The 18,085-nt window shown below is 36.8% G+C and overlaps 1 protein-coding gene and 1 pseudogene across 1 annotated transcript; both read right to left on the bottom strand.

The window, feature by feature from the left end:
* Positions 1–1,237: 1,237 nt before the first annotated feature.
* LOC127935102 (acetylcholine receptor subunit gamma-like) lies at positions 1,238–6,954 on the bottom strand (annotated as a pseudogene).
* A 2,478-nt stretch (positions 6,955–9,432) lies between these two features.
* On the bottom strand, positions 9,433–17,415 carry LOC127934768 (uncharacterized). Its single transcript, XM_052532354.1, has 15 exons — positions 16,943–17,415; positions 15,389–15,547; positions 15,052–15,306; positions 14,681–14,870; positions 14,222–14,330; positions 13,916–14,072; positions 13,656–13,798; positions 13,364–13,523; positions 13,037–13,225; positions 12,272–12,439; positions 11,968–12,119; positions 11,418–11,841; positions 11,064–11,126; positions 10,812–10,918; positions 9,433–9,974 (listed from the first exon to the last, which is right to left on the bottom strand). Exons 1-15 carry the CDS (start codon positions 17,040–17,042, stop codon positions 9,801–9,803), a joined length of 2,550 nt encoding a protein of 849 aa, XP_052388314.1. The 5' UTR covers positions 17,043–17,415; the 3' UTR covers positions 9,433–9,800.
* Positions 17,416–18,085: the final 670 nt, after the last annotated feature.

The raw sequence follows: 18,085 nt of genomic DNA, 5'->3' as shown, positions 1-18,085 counted from the left end.
ACATATATTTATTTTATAAATGTTTTATTCACCTTGCAGTTCTGGTCTGGCAGTAATATGAAGTCTTGTGACTGTTCTCAGAACAGACAGTTTTCCCAGTCTTTTACTGTCATTGTCTGTCTCTTTCCATCCAGGTCCTCCGTTCTGTCCTCTTGTCCTGCCAGTATCCCGGAGCACAGGAGTGAGGTCCTGGGTGTCTGTAGTAGGTCTAATCTGCCTGTGGAAAGCTCTGAAGAGCATGTCAATATGTTTCTCCCTTTCCAGACCAAAAGGAAGAGGCTGAGTGGTCACAGATGGGGAGGCCTGGTTGGAAGAGAGAGAAAACACAGGAGGTAAAATCATGGCATGTGAAAGCCAAAGTAAATATTTGTCAAATGTCACTGAAAATCAGTGTGAACGGTCATCTGCAACCCATTTCATTTTCTCATAAAAACAGGATATTAGAATGTCTAAATGTGAGTTTACTAAAACAATGCTTAAATAACCACTTTGTATAAAGAGAAAAAAATATATAAATGTAATATAATGATTAAAAAAGATTAAAATAAAATTTGTATATACTATAAAACGAGAATAAATGAGTTTAAAAAGTAATACAAGTATTTTTATTAAATTTTTAAAATAATTTATCTTTGCAAAAAGTGTTTTATAACTGTAATATAACTTATAATCTGTTTATATAATACCCATAAAATAATATAAAAACAATGCCTAAAATTAATAATGAAAACAACTAAAAATTATTTAATTGTATTTAAGAAACAATTTACTTATTCTTTTTATACATTATTAACTATTATTCATATTATTTAATAACACAATAATCTATATATTATTGCATATGCTAATTATTTAAAAGATATATTAATATTAAAATTAAGACTTTTACATACCAAAAATAAATCTAAATAAAATAAATAAACAAGGCCATTTTTGATTCTAATAAGTTTTTTTTTTCTTTTTGTGAGAAAGCTTTTCTAGAAATTGTTAAAAATAGCAACAAATTAAAGAAAAGGGGAAAAATTAAATAATAACTGAAATGTTCAGTCTTTAGTCTTTTCTGCATCAATCGACTCTAGATGCACTCTTCTTGTTTTTTGAAAGCTTGTGATTAAGCCATAATTTGTTGATTAGCTATGCTTACTATACATAATTTGTTGTGTAAAGACACTTTATGACATGAATCAATACCAATTCAGCTGCTAAATAGACACATCAACAACATATCTTACCATTTCAGTTCCTGAGGTCTTTGTGGCTGCTGGGCAGGTGCAGAAGTGACGGGATAAGGGTTTCCTTTACTGAGAAGCTTCAAACACTGTGTTAGTAGTTGTAATGCTACTCCTACACTGAACACCCACCTCCTGCCCTGCTCTCTCCTTCCCGGATCTGCTCTTTGTCAGACAGAAAAGTACCAGTCAGCCATGTAATTAAGATCCTCCTCAAGTTAGTGGGGGGTAGAGGACTAACCTGAAACAATTCATTTGATTTCTTGCAGAAGATCATCATTTACGTGTATAAATTTACCGTTTTTATTTTCAGCAAAGCATCAACTGTTGAATCACTACACAGAATTAAAGTTGATAAAGAAATTGACAGGCAATAACAAGCAAATAATATGACATTCATATTCATCAACATCTCATCAAAGCCAATTCAAGTTTCAAATGACTTCGGATTCAGCCAGCTCTCTTCTCTGGAGACCTTCGATCACTTTTGTAAACATGAAGCACTACTAAATTGAAGTGCCGAGAGCTTGCCATAGCTTAGAACAATCTGATGGCTTTTTGTCTCCAGAGTATCTTCAACAAAGTCCTCTGGACTTCTGCTGGAGTTTCTCTGAGTCTATCATTTGGTTTTTAACTTGCATTCAGCCTGTGATGTCTCCAGATGAGATTTCAGGCAGGTATTTTTTAGGGTCTCCAGGGAAGGGCTGAGATGGGGCCTGTTTGAAATGTCCCATCAGGAAGATTCCGATGGTGCCCAATATAAACAGTAGCGCCATGACGATGAAGCACATCCTGTCAATCACTCTGGCAACCAGAAACCATTCTTCATTTTCCTGCAGAGTGAGAAGAAAGGATGACTGGAATTTAGACGTCAACACTAGTTTTTCAGGGGTTGGTAAGTTAAGCCCAAACACAAACATCCACTGTTCTTGTGTAAATAAGAGACACTTTCAGCCTCATGTTTGGAGAATTCTGGAACAGCCACTTACACTTTGAAAGTCATTTTGGTGCTTGGCACTTTCAGCAATGTGTTTACAGGAAGACACACACTGATGCACTTCTGATGAAGCTGAAGCCAAACTGGATTCTAGATCCTGTGCTGTGTTCCCTCCCAGACCATTTTCTGAGGTCAGACCACAAAAAAGCTAATTTAAGACCAGAAACCATATGGCAGAAAAAAAAAAGAAAAAAAAAAAATATATATATATATATATATATATATATATATATATATATATATATATATATAAATTAGCTTTTTTGTGGTATATATATATATATATATATATATATATATATATATATATATATATAGTATTATTTATTATATGATAATGTGTATATATATATATATTACTCAAAAATGTTAGACTGAATGCACTGTAAGTTGCTTTGGATAAAAGCATCTGCTAAATGCATTAATTAAATTTTTTATTTAATAAAAATAATAAACATTTTATTTAAAAAAATCTTACTGACCCCAAACTTTTGAAAAGTAGTGTATATAATTTGTTCCGAGTTGTTAACTCACGTATTTTCTCTAAAGTGTTCTTCAGCAGCCCCTTTCTCTCCTTCAGTCAACTGAACATCAGCTCTGAGCGTGCTGTTCTGAACATGTTTTCATCAGCCTTTGCTATTAATCCCAAAGAGCTTCGTCTCTTGCGGCGAAGTGGAGTGCCGTTGCCCAGAGCAAACGTTTTAAAATCCCCTTCCTCCTGCTGTGGTGTCCAGCGCTGCATCGTCATCCTCAGCAGATGAGGAAGCATATTCAGAAAGACCTGAGTAGCCCCAAAATGGAGGGAAAAGCGATTATGTAGCTTCATGTATAATAATAACTTTTTCATTATGTCTTTATGGATTGGACAAAAAGCCTAAAGATGGTTAGATCGTTCTGTTGTACCTTTCTGATGTTGTTGTTCATGGGGTGGGTTTTGGGAGTTCGCAGAGAAACATTCAACACCACCACACAGTTCATCACAGTTATTGTGGTCACCGACATCACAAACAGCAGATACCTGCCAAAAGAGCACAAGTTTCTCTAGAAAATGTGTGCTGGAACACACACTAGTGTATATAAACTGTTTATCTTATGTTGCACACATTGAATACAAGTTTATCAGAAACTGCTGAAAAGGTGTGATGAGTGAATAAAAACGCAGACTCATTTTCCGATGAGAGGAACAGCTTGGGAAGTGTCTGGAACTTTCTTGGCAATAAGGAACAGGAAGACAGTCCGACCGAGCAGGATTGCAATGGTCATAGTACATTTCTGTCCTCCAGCTATTATACACAAACATCCAATTCAACATACTGATCACAAATATGCTGATGAACTGAATGATAACGTCTCCTGATTTGTTAGGTTAAAGTCTTACTGTAAAAATGAATCATTCACTTCATGTTGATTATCATGAAGCAAATTAGTTCATGTTAAAGCCATCTGCTATCGTCCCCACTGGTCAATGGTTTTGGATGACATTATTAGCCACGCCATGTTTAATTCCAATAAAAACTTTCTACAATTGTAAGAACTCGCTGAAATAGAAAGCTGTGCATTGTGACACCTGTTAGCATTCACTGGCATCTGACCTTTGGCCGGCAGGAAGTAGACAAGTAACCCGAGGGATGAGAAGAGGACACAGGGCACGATGATATTGATGATGTAGAACAGAGGTTTCCTCTGGATGATGAGGAAGAACATGATCTCCTGCTACTCCAATTCGTCTGGGCTGTATCGCTTGTTCACAACCTTCTTAGCAGGGCGGTGCTTAATAATCCATTCCCCATTCTCTAACCAATCAGGGCACAGGAAAAAATGCATGTTAATGAGTAAAATGGTCATTAGTGGTTTCGACTGAGACAAACACTACTCTAAGGGCTAAGGGATAAGGATATGAACAAAACCTATTGTATTTATAATGGGTCAAAACCACTTAAACTTAGTAAACCAGTTTAAGGGTGGGTTTATAGACCAGTTTAAGGTGTTTATTTTATTTATTTTTTTTATCCGTTATAAATACAATAACATAAAAAGTAAGCATCACAATTTTAGGTTTTATCCATAAATTATACGAAATGATTAACATGCCAAAGAATCCAGAAGAGAGAATATCCAGAATTCATACATACATTTTTCTGGGGTTTGGAAGTTAAAATGTGATATTACTTTAATTGTATATTTGTTTGTATTGTATGATAAAAAAAAATGGCAAAAAAAAAAAAAAACCTTAGAGAACTGTTGCAACCGCCCAAAAACAACAATTGATGGTAAAAAAAAAAAAAGAATAATAATAATAATGTCAAGTAAAAATTATTTTTATAGCGCTTATCACAATACACATTGTTTCTGAGCAGCTTTACAGAAAATCATGATGTTAATGTTTATAGAAGATTAACATCTTAATGCCTTATAGTTGCATATATCAGGGCAATAGTATAGCTCAGATATGAGATATGTTTTAGTATTTATCACCCTACATAAGTATACCCAACTTTTAATAAAAGCTGTATATAGTTATGTTTTGTCACAAAAAAAAAAAAAATATTCAGGCAGTTGAAGCTTATCGCACATACACGATGCAACACACCTGCACCTTCTCGCATGGATAGCCTGTTGATTGTAACAACTAAATTATACTTGATGGCAAAAAAATAACATGCTATAGGAGGTTTAGTACCAGTAAAAGCTTCTGGATCAATTTCAATCCACTCCATAGTGACATTGTCCTCGTCTGACAGCATCAGTGTGGTTTCATTGGCATTGTACGTCTCTGATCTGCCAAAGCAATCAGAGTGAAAGCCAGAATAAAGCAACTTGTCCTGTTTCTATGTAAGCTATTTACACCACTCAAGACTGTCAAGACAGACGGACAGCCCTACCTGAACACCATGCTGCAGTTCTGCCAGTCAAAAGGGAAGTAGTTGACTTTGATGGCACAAGAGCTTTGGTAGATGGCAGGGGGCAACCATACCACACTACCGTCAGGATCGATCAGAGCGTTAGTGTAGAGCACCACCTCAAAACGCCCATCCACACTTCACACACAAACAGGTATTTACAGGTCACATTTGATGGTCTAAAATACTCAAAATTGCAAATATGTTTCAGAATAGATACTTTTTCCTAATTAAAAACTACAACAAAGTTGAAGATACAGTGAGATGATGATGGATCTTTACTACAGTCTCTCACTTGTTCTCCAGGCCGATGTCGGGCAGCCAGATAGCTTTAGAGGGAAGACGCATACGTGTTATGTACTCATAGATCTCAAACCCTGTCCTGTTGGCCCAGGGGAGTCGATAATCGTGCCATTTCTGGAAATAGAGAGAGAGAAAGAAAGGTATTTTGCTCTGAAATCACTGCTTACTTTACTGTACATATACAGAGATATTATTACTCTTACCATCTCAATCCAAATACAGGTGCTGAGGGTCTCTTCTTTCTCATTCTGAACATGAAAAAAGGATGACAAACCATAGAGTCACATATTTCACATAGATTTACCTTGTGTATACACACACATGCAGACTTTACCACATGCAGGATACACACACATGCACATTTACCAGAGAAATGAGGTTGGTGAGGGTCATCTTGATCTTCACATCAGTGATGTCACCATAGTTCTCCATAGGTCGCATGTTCTTGTTGTATCCCACCATTAGATCTCTGTGCAGAGATCCTTCTAGATTACAGATCACATCTGAAACACACAGGACGTCAATCTAATCCCTCATTTTATTATACCTCAAAAAATAAAATAATAATAAATAATGATAACAATAATAATAATAATAATAATTTGTTCACTTTTATTTTAATTTAATTGAAAGCTCTTCCACACAATTAGTTAAGGTCATATGAAAAGTATAATGTTTTGTTGAATATCACTACTAACAACAACAGCTTTGAATGTTGACTGTAAAAAAATGATTGCTGCAATTAGAACAGAAATGGGAAGACCCAAAAATTATGTCATTAATTAACTAAAAATATTGCATTTAATTAATTTCTATAAAATTGAATTCAGTTCTGTGAAAAGTGTTTTTTTTTTTTTTTTTTTTTTCCAGTGGATTTTCATATTTTCATTTCTTGTTTTCCATTTTGGTCTTGCACCAGTTGGAGATGTTTTGAATGTATGTATTCCCCCCTCTTCTATTATGTATTGTAATGAAATTCATAAATGTATTAAGCATGACTTATGTGTCCAAATACCAGCTGGGCCCTGGGATTTTTTTTTTTTTTTTTTGGTCTCTTTGTTCTTCCCAATTCTTTTAAGAATAGTCTTCATGCTAAAATTTAGTCTTGGTTGGTTTGTGTACACACACATTACATCTTTACAATTAAAATAATCTCTTTATTACTAAATATATATATTTATGTAATTATGTAATGCTAGTATAAATCAACAAAAATTTAACACCCTATTTCCCGCCCTCTTTGCTGACACTCAGTTCTCTAGCTTTAACACTTTATAAAGGCAACGTGTGAACATGTAAAAACCAGTGGTTTCATGAAGAATTTGTCCACTAGACCGAACCCATGCTGAATCACTGAAAACTTCACAAGGTCACAATCCATGCCCCTTTGTGCATAACAAACCCCTCAGAACTATTACCTGAGAATAAGAGTGTTAGAAGGCTCCATAACCAGACGGTTTTTGAGGAAGAGATCAGTTCCATGTCTAAAATCCTCAGAGCAGCATTAGTGAAGAAGGGCTCTCCAGCTGTGTGTGTGCGTGCGTGTGTGTGAGGGAAACACAGTTGTTTAGGAATGGGAAGGGTTACAGGAAAAATAGGTGTGGTTCCAAACTTGAATCCTCATTGTTATTTTCAGAAAGTCCACAGAGTCTGTACCCATACAGTTCCTCACATTTTCAGCTGTCACTATACACACATGCATGTGCGCGCACACACATCGCGAAGACCTCAAAGCGAGGTCACTGGAAGCTAGTAGTTTTCTCTCTGTCTGTTTTTTCTCTGATGTCAAGCAGAGAGATAAAGTTAGAGTATCTCCCACAAGTCGGTGCACAGATGGTGTCCCAGGCATGATTTGTGGATGGATGTGTGTCATCAGCTGTCATGTGTTCATCTCTGTCTAACTATTGTCATCTGAGGTGACAAAGATGGTCAATACACCATAAATTCCTTCATTTACAAATGGGGCTGGTTTAGATTTCAATTAGGATCTAATCTATATTTTAGGATGTCTTGGAGATGCATCAAATTAGAAACCTTGATACTTATCCATTTTTTTTTTTGAAAATGCAGTCATTATCTTTTTTTAGGGGAATAAAAATGTTTTTTTAGAGGCAATTAATCATTCACTCAGTTGAATCATTAAAAAACACTTTTTGGTTCAAGAAACATCAATGCTTTATGTTACTTGGATACATGAAAAAGTTGTTTCTGCTTTGGATGTTTTTGGAACTATTTTAGTTGGTGGAACAAACAAGACAATAACTGGTAATATGAAAATATTTTTATTTTGTATTTTTAATACAGAACTGTTGCTGCTGGTTCACCTCGGTTCTACTGTAAAGGAACAGATCAAACAAACAAATATGAAAACAGACAGACAGGCAGACAGATAACCAGAGAGATAGACTAACAAATGAACACACAATCTGGAAGGATTGATGGTTGGAAAGATAGACAGATATTTGAAATTGAATAAAAAAATAAACGAAAGATAGGGATTGATGGATTGATGCTTTAATCGACAAAGTTTGTTGTTGAAAAAACATGAATTTCATGATGTTTGACATGATGTTTAAAGTCTGAGTAAAGGAAACAAGGGATCATAATATCTGATCATAGACAGAGAGCTCAGAAATATCACGTGTTGCCACCCTGCACCTCTACAATCCTTCACCGATGAGAGTTGGGGTTTATTTTTAACGCTTTGGAATTTTGGAATGACGGATTCTAGACTGGTTGTTTGTATGAGGATCAGAGATACAGGTCTTATTACTACAAAATAATTCCATATAATTCCATTATAATAGAACAGAATAGAATAGAATAGAATACTTTGGACTGGTACTACTTGTTTATTTGTGATTGCCAAGAGATGGATTAAAATGAAATTCTAGGCTAAAGTGTGATAAGAGCAAGTGCTTCCAAACCTGTCAATCATTACTTAACAGCTGTTTGCATCACTACTATGACAGTTCTTCTGGCATCAACCACCCCATCTCATGCATTATTTCTGTCTATTCATAATTCCAGTGGGGCTTTTAGTAATTGAGTCTTGAATCATACTCAAGGAATTATATAAACATGCAAACCCATGAAACTATAGTTGATTGGCACTGTAAGTGAATTTACATTACTCTGAATAAATCACGTAAGCATGCTTCTTACAGGGGAACATACAAGAATCTTTTAATGCTCATTTTGAAGCCCAGAGGGTTGTCATCAGCTCCAGATCAAGAATCAGAATTAAACTGTATGTTAGAAATCTAGGGACACCTGTCGCTGAACAGCACAATAAGCACAGTACCCATATGCTGAAACACCTCAGAAATTAAATCTGAGCCAAACAAAAAAGCCCCCCTGAGTTTCCAGCACTGCTTTCCGCTGACAGAGATGTTCAGCTGCCATGAACTGACATGATCATAGCAAGCGCGGTTTCAGTGGAGGCATTTAATTAGGGTGATTTCTCACACCAATTTCTTCCCTTTTTTATCTTGTCCAAATCTAATAAATCTAATAGAAATAAATAATAAATCTAATAAATCTAACAGAAATGTTACATGAAATATATGGCTGGGGGTTTCTTTCAAAACTGATGAGTTTCAGCGATGACTCACCTGAACACCTCTGATTGGCCATTGCATTCCTAAGTTCAACAGATTTGTGTGTGATTGGTTAAAATGCGCAACACTAAAATACGGTGCAACGTGAGAAGATCTTAATTCGATGCCACAATCGTCACTGTCTGTTCATTTTCACTTTGTTAGTAACAGACGTAATAGATTTAATTTGTTTGTGCAGGGGCTTTTTTGTCCAATTTAGGGGCATTTTTGCCCCAAGTTCCCATTGCCCCAGCCTTACACAAGCTCCGCCGATATATTAAAAAGCTCAAATACTTTTTTTTCTCAATATGTGTGTTTGGTTCTTATTTTGTATAAAAATTTTGTCATAAAGTCATTGAGTGCTTTTTAAAAAGAAAAAAATAAAGAAAGACCTGACAAGCTCATAAATATAAAGACAAAATTTATTTAAATAGTTAAATCTTCGACTCCATTTAATTTTTTAGCAATTTGTTTTCATACAAAAAATACAAAGTAATACAAATAAATATATAACAAACATCAAATACCATATCTGTACAGTTTGCAGCTCAGACAGGAGGATCAACCTCTGTCCCTGGGAAATAAATTAAATCGGGGTGAACATATTGCCATGTCAGTCCAGTCTCAGTACACAGTGACCAGCTTCATCCTCCAGAAAAGTGTTAGCTGTCCTGTGATGACTTTAGAAAGAAGGTCTCATCCAATCATTTCCATAGCAGCAGGTGATGTCACATGAGAAAGTTTAGGATGTTATAATATATACAAGTGTGTTTTACGTTTTGAGAGCATCAATGGCGACGGCAATGATGCGTGGCATGCTGCGATAGAACGCTTCATTCTCCAAACCCACCAAGCTGTAAAAGGTCAAAGGTCGCCCGCCAACAGTGGCCTTGATCCGTGATTGGTACAAACCACGATCATTCTTAGAATTCAGGTCAACCAGCACCTGAGATGATGAACACACACAATGAAACATATGCAGAATTAAGATACAACACCACACAAACATAACATACATTACAAACATGTGGGCTGAGTAGAAATAAAATTTTGTTGAAATGTATCTTTTTGGGGTATTTTTTTTCAACAAACAATTAAATTAATCTTACGTGAAGGTACTGTGGAAGGCATTTATTATGTTTATGTGTGTGTATGTATATATATATATATATATATATATATATATATATATATATATATATATATATATATATATATATATATATATATATATATATGGGCGGAGCTTGTGTAAGGCTGGGGCCATGGGAACTTGGGGCAAAAATGCCACTAATTTGGACAAAAAGGCCCCTGCACAAACAAATTAAAGTTTTTTTTTTTTTTTACTTCAAATTCATCAAAGAATCCTGAAATATCTAAATATTAAGCAGCACAACTGTTTTCAACATTGATTATAAGAAGAAATGTTTCTTGAGCAGCAAATCAGCATATTAGTATTATGTGACACTGAAGACTGGATTAATGGCTGGTGAAAATTCAGCTTTGCCATTAGAAAAGAGTTCATTTAAATTGTCACATTATATTTCAGAATATTGTTTTTTTTTTTTTTTTTTTTAAACCAAATAAATGTACGCATAAGAGACTACTTAAAAAAAAAAACAGACTGAAAACTTTTAAACAGTAGTGTCTGTTCTATAATCCAATACAACTTCTGTAAATATATACTTGAATGATCTGTCTGTCTGTCAAAACATGTACATAAAGTATCATAATTTTACTTGCAAATGAAATCTAGAAACTTCTACGACCCACACAGACTCACCTCCTGGAAGATCATGTTAATGTTGTTCGATGGAACAGCCAGGATCCAGTTGTACATCACTTTGGTGGTGCTGACCAGCTGAGCGGATTCAGTTACTCCTGAGCAAACTGCAAAACACAAAGAACAAAGCCTTGAAACACAACAGTAAATAATAAAAACTCACATTCCTTCAAATACATTTAATATTAACCTCATATTCCTTTTCAAATCAAATGAATGGATAGAAACGCTAAATTAAATGAGAAATAGTACCTTTGTCATTGGCTCCTCGTATCTGTCTCTTGTGTAGATCTCTCTTTCTCCTCCACAGGATCTCTGAAACAATTATTAGTCTATTAGTCCTGATATTCATGGTAAATGGTATACAAATAGTTGTTGTTGTTATTTTTTAAATAAAAAAGCAATAGTTGTTATTTTTAATAATAATATTATTATTAATAAAATATTATATAAATATAACATTGAAGCTAAAAAACTCAAGATTGTATTTTTGTTCAATCATTTACATTCATTCTTTGCTTAAAATATATATTATTTGAGATCTACAGTGGTCTAAACAGTGGTTCCTGTTATTGTTTCTCAATATTCTGCTATATTAACACTTACTTTTGAAGAGTGGCTGTTGAAGCAGGGGCATCTGGGTAGGGACAGAATCAGACGGCTCCAGAGTCTTGAGTTTCGGTGGTTGTGTGGAAGGTTCCAAAGATCTGGTTGTTGTATCTATATGATCCTGAGGGGATGCTGTCATCACCGGACTTCCTGTAACACTTCCTGTGCCACTTCCTCTCAGAGCTTTATATATCAGAGCAGTCCAATAGTCTGCTGACAGTACAGGCTCCTTAGATTTGGCACTATTATCCTGTTGCTGTTTTCCAGTGGTGGGAATGGTGAAATCCCTTTGAAACAGTCGGTGGTCCAATTCTGGTATGACAGGAATGCGCAGTGAGTCTAGTTTGGAACGCAGGGCAGCAATGGAGGAGAGCAGTGATCCGTCAAGCTGCTGAAGAAATGCTTTTCCACTTTCCTCTTCCTGAAATTTTCATTAAGTCACCATCAGTCTTCGTTTATTGTTAACTAATGTCCGTCTTAAACAGAAATGTAGTGAACATGCTGCTCCATCATATGTAAAACCTTTGTTTAAATTAGACAAATTTACCGGTGTGAAGAGTTGTTGCTCCTGAGAAAGTTCCTGTGAGTTCTTCAGTTCTTTGTGTAGATCCAGATCTTCAGCAATGCCTGTAAGGTAGCTCTCCCAGTCGTCCACCAGAGGGCCCACTTGCTGGAATAGTGCTGGCTGGCCAATCTGCTCTTTGAGAATAATATGTTGGTTAGAAGAATAACAATATGGAGAATTATATAAACAGTTGCTGAAAAATATTACATTCTGGAAAGCATTGTACATCCCCCCTGAGCCATGATAAGCTTTACAAGTACAGTGCAGAAAGGTTTAATGGCTCTACCTGTTTCAAGAGCATTTCTGCGTCTTCTTGTTATATGAGCAGAGCTGTAAACATTCTCCACCAACTGAGGAAGAGTCTGAGTGAAGAAGGTCAGGTCAACTTTATCTCTGATACAGTCATCAGCCCTCTGAAGCAAGTCCAGCAGAGTCTGCAGAAAGGAATGCAACTCTGTAGGGAGAAAGACAGCAGACAGTAAGAAAGGCAGTAGATGGAGGGAAGGTAAATATATTTCAGAATACATTCAAATAGAAAACTGTTTTCTATATTTCAGTATATTACTGTTTTTATCAAAGTACACTGTGAGTCTTGAGAGTTTGGACATACAGTACGTAACTCCATTTATAATTTAAGCCTTTTATTTAGGATTTAAAAAATGCTTGAAATAGGTTGTGTAGAATAAATTGTGTCTACATACAAATTTCTTTAAAAACTAGTTTAAATTCATGTAAAAAAAAAATTAATTGATTATTTGAATTTCATAAGACTTTATGAGCGAGCCTACAAGTGCCCAACATACATGTGAACTCCTTCAGTGCAGCATAAAAAGTATCCCAGAATGCACTTTGTTAAGATGCAGAGCTTGTCAAGATGACTAAATAATTTGCATATTTCCATTGCTGTTATTTCATAGTTTGTTATTTTAAAATCTGGAAAATAGTAGTAATAAAGAATGAGTATGTACATCCAAACTAGCACTTAACATTAGGTTAATTCAGTTTAAATATATAATTAGATTTTTTTATTTAAACTGTCTGGATAACTTACTGCACTTCTTAAGCCGGCTTTGGCATTTGTCCTGAGCGAGACGCTGACAGGCAGAGGGGTCGAGGGTCGAAGAGCAGGATAGCGTGTAGAAGTGGCAGAGCGTGGTCAATTCTGACATCTGCTGTTCTTCAGACAGTTCAGTTGTCTTGAGCAGCTCAGGACATGTGGGCTCCCGACTCCCAAAGGACTCTGGAATTCAGAGAATGGAATGTAAAACGATTTTGCAGGATTTGTGGCTTTTCATTGAGCAGAAAGTGTGGGAGGGTTTAAACTCAGGGTGGTGGAGATCTTTGTTTTGTGGTGTGTGCAACATGTTGAGCAACTCACTCTGTATCTCTGTCATGACCCAGTCAGAGAAGGCGGTGACCCGTGTGTAAACACCAGGCTTTCCCCTCTCCCCACAGCCATCCCCCCAAGAGGTGATGCCAAAGAGCTGAAACCGTCCCGATAAACGGTCCTGGAAGATCAGCGGCCCTCCAGAATCACCCTGGACACATGCAAGGACACAGATTCTAGTCAGATGATTGTAAAGCAGGTGTAGTGTTTATATAGCAGATAAGATGTTTCTTCATCTGCTGGGGTGCTTATAATACAAGCTAGTACGATAATGTAGAGATACCTGGCATGAGTCGATACCTCCAGTGAGGTACCCAGCACAGAACATGGTATTCGTGAGCAGCTCCTTCCCCAGTGCACTGCGACAGGTGGTCTGAGACAGCAGTGGCACTTTCGCCTCCATCACCACATCTGCAGAGGGTCCGTCTTCACACACACACAGAGAATCAAGACAAGCATGAATACTTCACAGCTTTTTAAGCAAATGTTGGGTGATATTATTAGGCTCTTTTTCCAAAATATGAGTTATGCAGATTCTCTTACCCTCATATAGAGAGCCCCAGCCAGCCACCAAACAGGGTGTACCAGCCGGTGGGTCGAGGTCAGAGGGCACGCAGACAGGTGTGACCCGTTCAGACAGAATAACTGGAGAACTCAGCTCCAACAGAGCAATGTCGTTATTAAACGTCTTTGGGTTAAACTACAACAAGAGAAAAGGATTGGATACAATAGGGACATATTTAAAATAAAAAGAAATACAAACCAATATATATATATATATATATATATATATATATATATATATATATATATATATATATATATATATATATATATATGTGTGTTTACCTTCGGATGAGTGATGATGCGATTGACTTTCATGATCTGCTCATCAGGGTCAGTTTTTTTGAGGTCAAACTCTCCCACTACCGCTGTCCAATAACTCTCACTGCGGCTCCTAATTGGGGGAGACGTTCACAAAACATTTGAGTACATACACAAATAAAGCAACAAGACACAGCACAATTAATTATCCTTTTCAGAAAATGGCGAGAACATAATATGATAAAAGTAAGTGCTGTATGGTTCATTATTTTGAATGTTATGGCACATTTAATCACTGTCAAAAGTGTGTGCTGTTCTGGTATTTTACAACAGCTTCAAATGTTTCTCATTTCATCACATCTGAGCAAAACAATTGCATGTTCTCAGTACCAATACAAATAGCAAGATTGTCAAGTGAAAAGGCAATAAGGTATCCCACTTCACATTCAGTTTAAATATGTAGATATGTATTTGTGCTTTTACCCAGCAAAGCAATGGGCAGCAGTGAGGACCCAAGAGCTGTCAACCAGCACGCCCCCACACATCAGAGCCCCATCCAGCCGAAGGTTCACCAGCCATGGCCAGCTGCCCAGAGGAGCAGGAGATCCCCCCATGATACGAGAACGAGGCTGTGTCAGGTTTTGTGAGACAGAGAAACGCTGGCCACACACAGCTACAAAAAGGGAAGTTACATCAATAAATAGATCTTATTAGTTCCTCTAAAGTCCATTGACAATCATAGTCAAGGTTTATTTTTGATTACATTTTTTATTTTAATTATGCAGATTATGTAAAATTATGTATATATGAAAGTTCTGAGTATGTTTACATTATTTACTTAATTTTTTTTTTACCCTGTGCTGTGGTCTGTGTGGCCGGCTCCAGGTTCTGCATGGTGTTGAGCAGACTGCACTGCAGGACGCGAGCACTGCAACTCTCTCCCATGACTCTGATGCACAGGTCTTTGTTCACTTGTGCAGGTGTGCACCGGCGTTTGTAGTAACCACAGGCCTGACTCAGCAACCAACTCCTCTCTCCTTCATCAGCTTCCTCCTGAGCGCGAGAGATGACCTGACAGCTAGGCTCTGACTGTGTATCCTCTGGAGAAGCTAAGGAATAACCACCACCATCAGAATCCGTGTTTAAAGTCAAAGAGTCCTTGTTATAAAGCATTTGTTCATTCAAGCTTACCACAAGCGCCTTTTCGCTGTCCACAGTCCTGAAACAGACAGGGCACACACCCTCTGCAGCCTGCCTCAGCCTTGTTGCGGTCCAATACGGCAGCATCTACGGCAGACAGAGCGCGGGACAGAGCGGCCTCCATCACTACTGTTCCTCTATCAGACAGAGCTGCAGAGAGAAGCAGAAAGAGATGTAAGCAAAAGTGAATACATGCCTCAAAACAACCAATATAAAGCAAATTTAAAGAAAACTTTAAAAGTAGGTATAAAGAAGAACATTTAAGTTCAGTGGAGCAGGTGTTGGTGTTTATGTGAATCAGATAAGATAATCAGATCGTTTTCTCTAATGCATTATTTTTGTTTCAACAATAAAAATTGTCAGATATGCATACAAACACAAAAACTACAAAACAGCAGAATAACAAAAAAAAAAAGTTGAAAAAAGAATTTTCTCTCTTTTTTATATTTTTAAAACATTTCTCTCGGTTATGCGAGCGTTAAGAAAACATTCCATTGTATCATTTAGTGTTACTTTTGAATGTTCTCTGAACAGTTCATGAATTCCATTAAATACGTATAATGTTTCTGCCATTAAATAACATTTTGAAAACATTATTAAAGAACAGATAACTTTGAATTAACTTTTTTTTATTTGCATTACTGGAGTAAACCTTGCAGAAACATTAGCCAAAGCTCTGAGAATGTTCCCTTTTAGGTGGAGAGAAAATCAACATTTGCACATCTCTCAACCCATAACTGGCTATGGTTATACTACATTTATATTAAAAAAAAAAAATCTATATGAGAGCAGTATTTTAATCAGTCATGGTTTTTCCATGAGAACAAGTGAGCAAACTCATGCTCAGAGCAGTGCTAAAGACCCCAAACACAAAGTTACAAACACATTCAGCCATGTGCTCTTCTCTATATCCCAAAGAGATAAAGAGACTTCAAAGCTGATTGTATTTATCTTGTATCAATTTTTCTGAAAAATCCTGTCATATGCACACAAACTGACAGTTACCTCTTATAAGCTACTACTAAATATTGTAGAAACATAATTTTCTGTAAAGTTGCTTTGTAATGATTTGTATCGTAAAAAGCGCTATACAAATAAACTTGAATTGAATTGAATTGAACAGTCAAGAAGTTTCTTCTTAGAGAAACAGTTAAATAATACTGTCAGATTATTAAGAGTTATTGGAGCTCTGACATCAATGTTCACCATCACTGAAAAGGCTGTTCATATATATATATATATATTTAGAAGTTCTACCTTTGGAACTCTTTTGCAACAAGTTTATTGAAAAGAAAACGCCTAAGCTATTAGGTACATTTTAGACGTCACAGTGAGTTTGCATCTTTTGAATCTATACACTCTGAGAAAAAAAGGTGCAAAGCTGTCAAAGGGGCGATCACTAAAATACAGAAGCTAAAAGGTACACTTTGTACCCGGTTTACCCCTAAATTGTACGTATTAGTAACTTTTGAAAGGGTGCCACCACAGTGACAGTTTTGTACCTTTAATGTAGAAGCAGGCAAAACGTCTGAATACCTGGCCTACCTTTAAGTGCGCTCTGTGGCATTCTGTACACCTCTCTCAACGGAGGCACCCCACCACACCAGCCAATCACCATCAACAGCAGCAGTGACATCATACCCATGATTCCACTTCACCTGTCCACAGGTGAGTCGTCCAATAGAAAAACAAATTTTCTAACAGTTTAAGAAGTTCCACTTTTCAAATACACTGGCACACGGACACAACCTTCCTTTTGCATCAAGGCACCTGTGATGCACGAGTGTCTCTGACCTTCTGGCTGGCTTACCTTTCTCCCACACTCCCTTTAAGAGGATGTGTTAGTGACAGAAGCTGATGGAACGATGGAAAACATGCAGCAGCCCTGCAGATATATGCAAGAGCACTGGACCTCTCCCTGAAGGGGTGGGCATCAGGGCCAATGCACTCCCAGTTGAATTCATTAAGACGATGAGAGCAAATCACGAGGAACTTGCCAAGGCTGGAAATGTTCTGTGGTGAGAGAAAAAGAGGGAAAGAGAAAGAGAGCTGGATGGGTAGGGGGCGGGTTTGTTTGAATTCATTAACGTTAGAGTGAGACAGAGAGGAGGGGGCAAGAGAAAGAGAAAGAGAGAGGGAGCATCTGTCATTCAGCCAATCTCTGAATGAGAGTATTGTGCTCCTCCCTGAGAGTTCAAAGCAAGCGAATGTGGCGATCACAGGCACGCCGACCTCCTTGATCACTTTCACGCTTTTATGTGCACCATTAAAACATTGTCAGTTCAGATCATTGCATCTTTCTCAGCTCAGCATAGCCTCATTGCATAAAAACATACAACATTAAAAAACAAGAGCTCACCATTTGTTTACTCGTTACTGGCCGAGAGTTCGTAGAAACGTTTGTCATGCTTCCTTCATTGTTGGACTGTCACAGAGATTGCTTTCCGTATCGTTTTCCAAACACTTTTTCAGTGACATTTGAAAAAGCCAATTTAATTTTAATTTTAAATTGCTCCTTTCGGCAATAGATAATAGACAAAATTAAATCAATCAAATGCCGAGCTCTGCATACATAACACTATGACTAAATCATAACTAAATCATGTAGGCTATTATAAATGTAAGTCTAAGTGCTCTTGTTGTTTTCATGGGAAATGCTTGACAACTTTGACAATAACATCCATTTGG

This window comes from Carassius gibelio, chromosome A2 (assembly GCF_023724105.1).
Source record: "Carassius gibelio isolate Cgi1373 ecotype wild population from Czech Republic chromosome A2, carGib1.2-hapl.c, whole genome shotgun sequence".
In the NCBI taxonomy this organism is placed as follows: Eukaryota; Metazoa; Chordata; class Actinopteri; order Cypriniformes; family Cyprinidae; genus Carassius; species Carassius gibelio.
The sequence above is the reverse complement of the archived record's forward strand: the minus strand, read 5'-3'. Positions and strand labels throughout refer to the sequence as shown.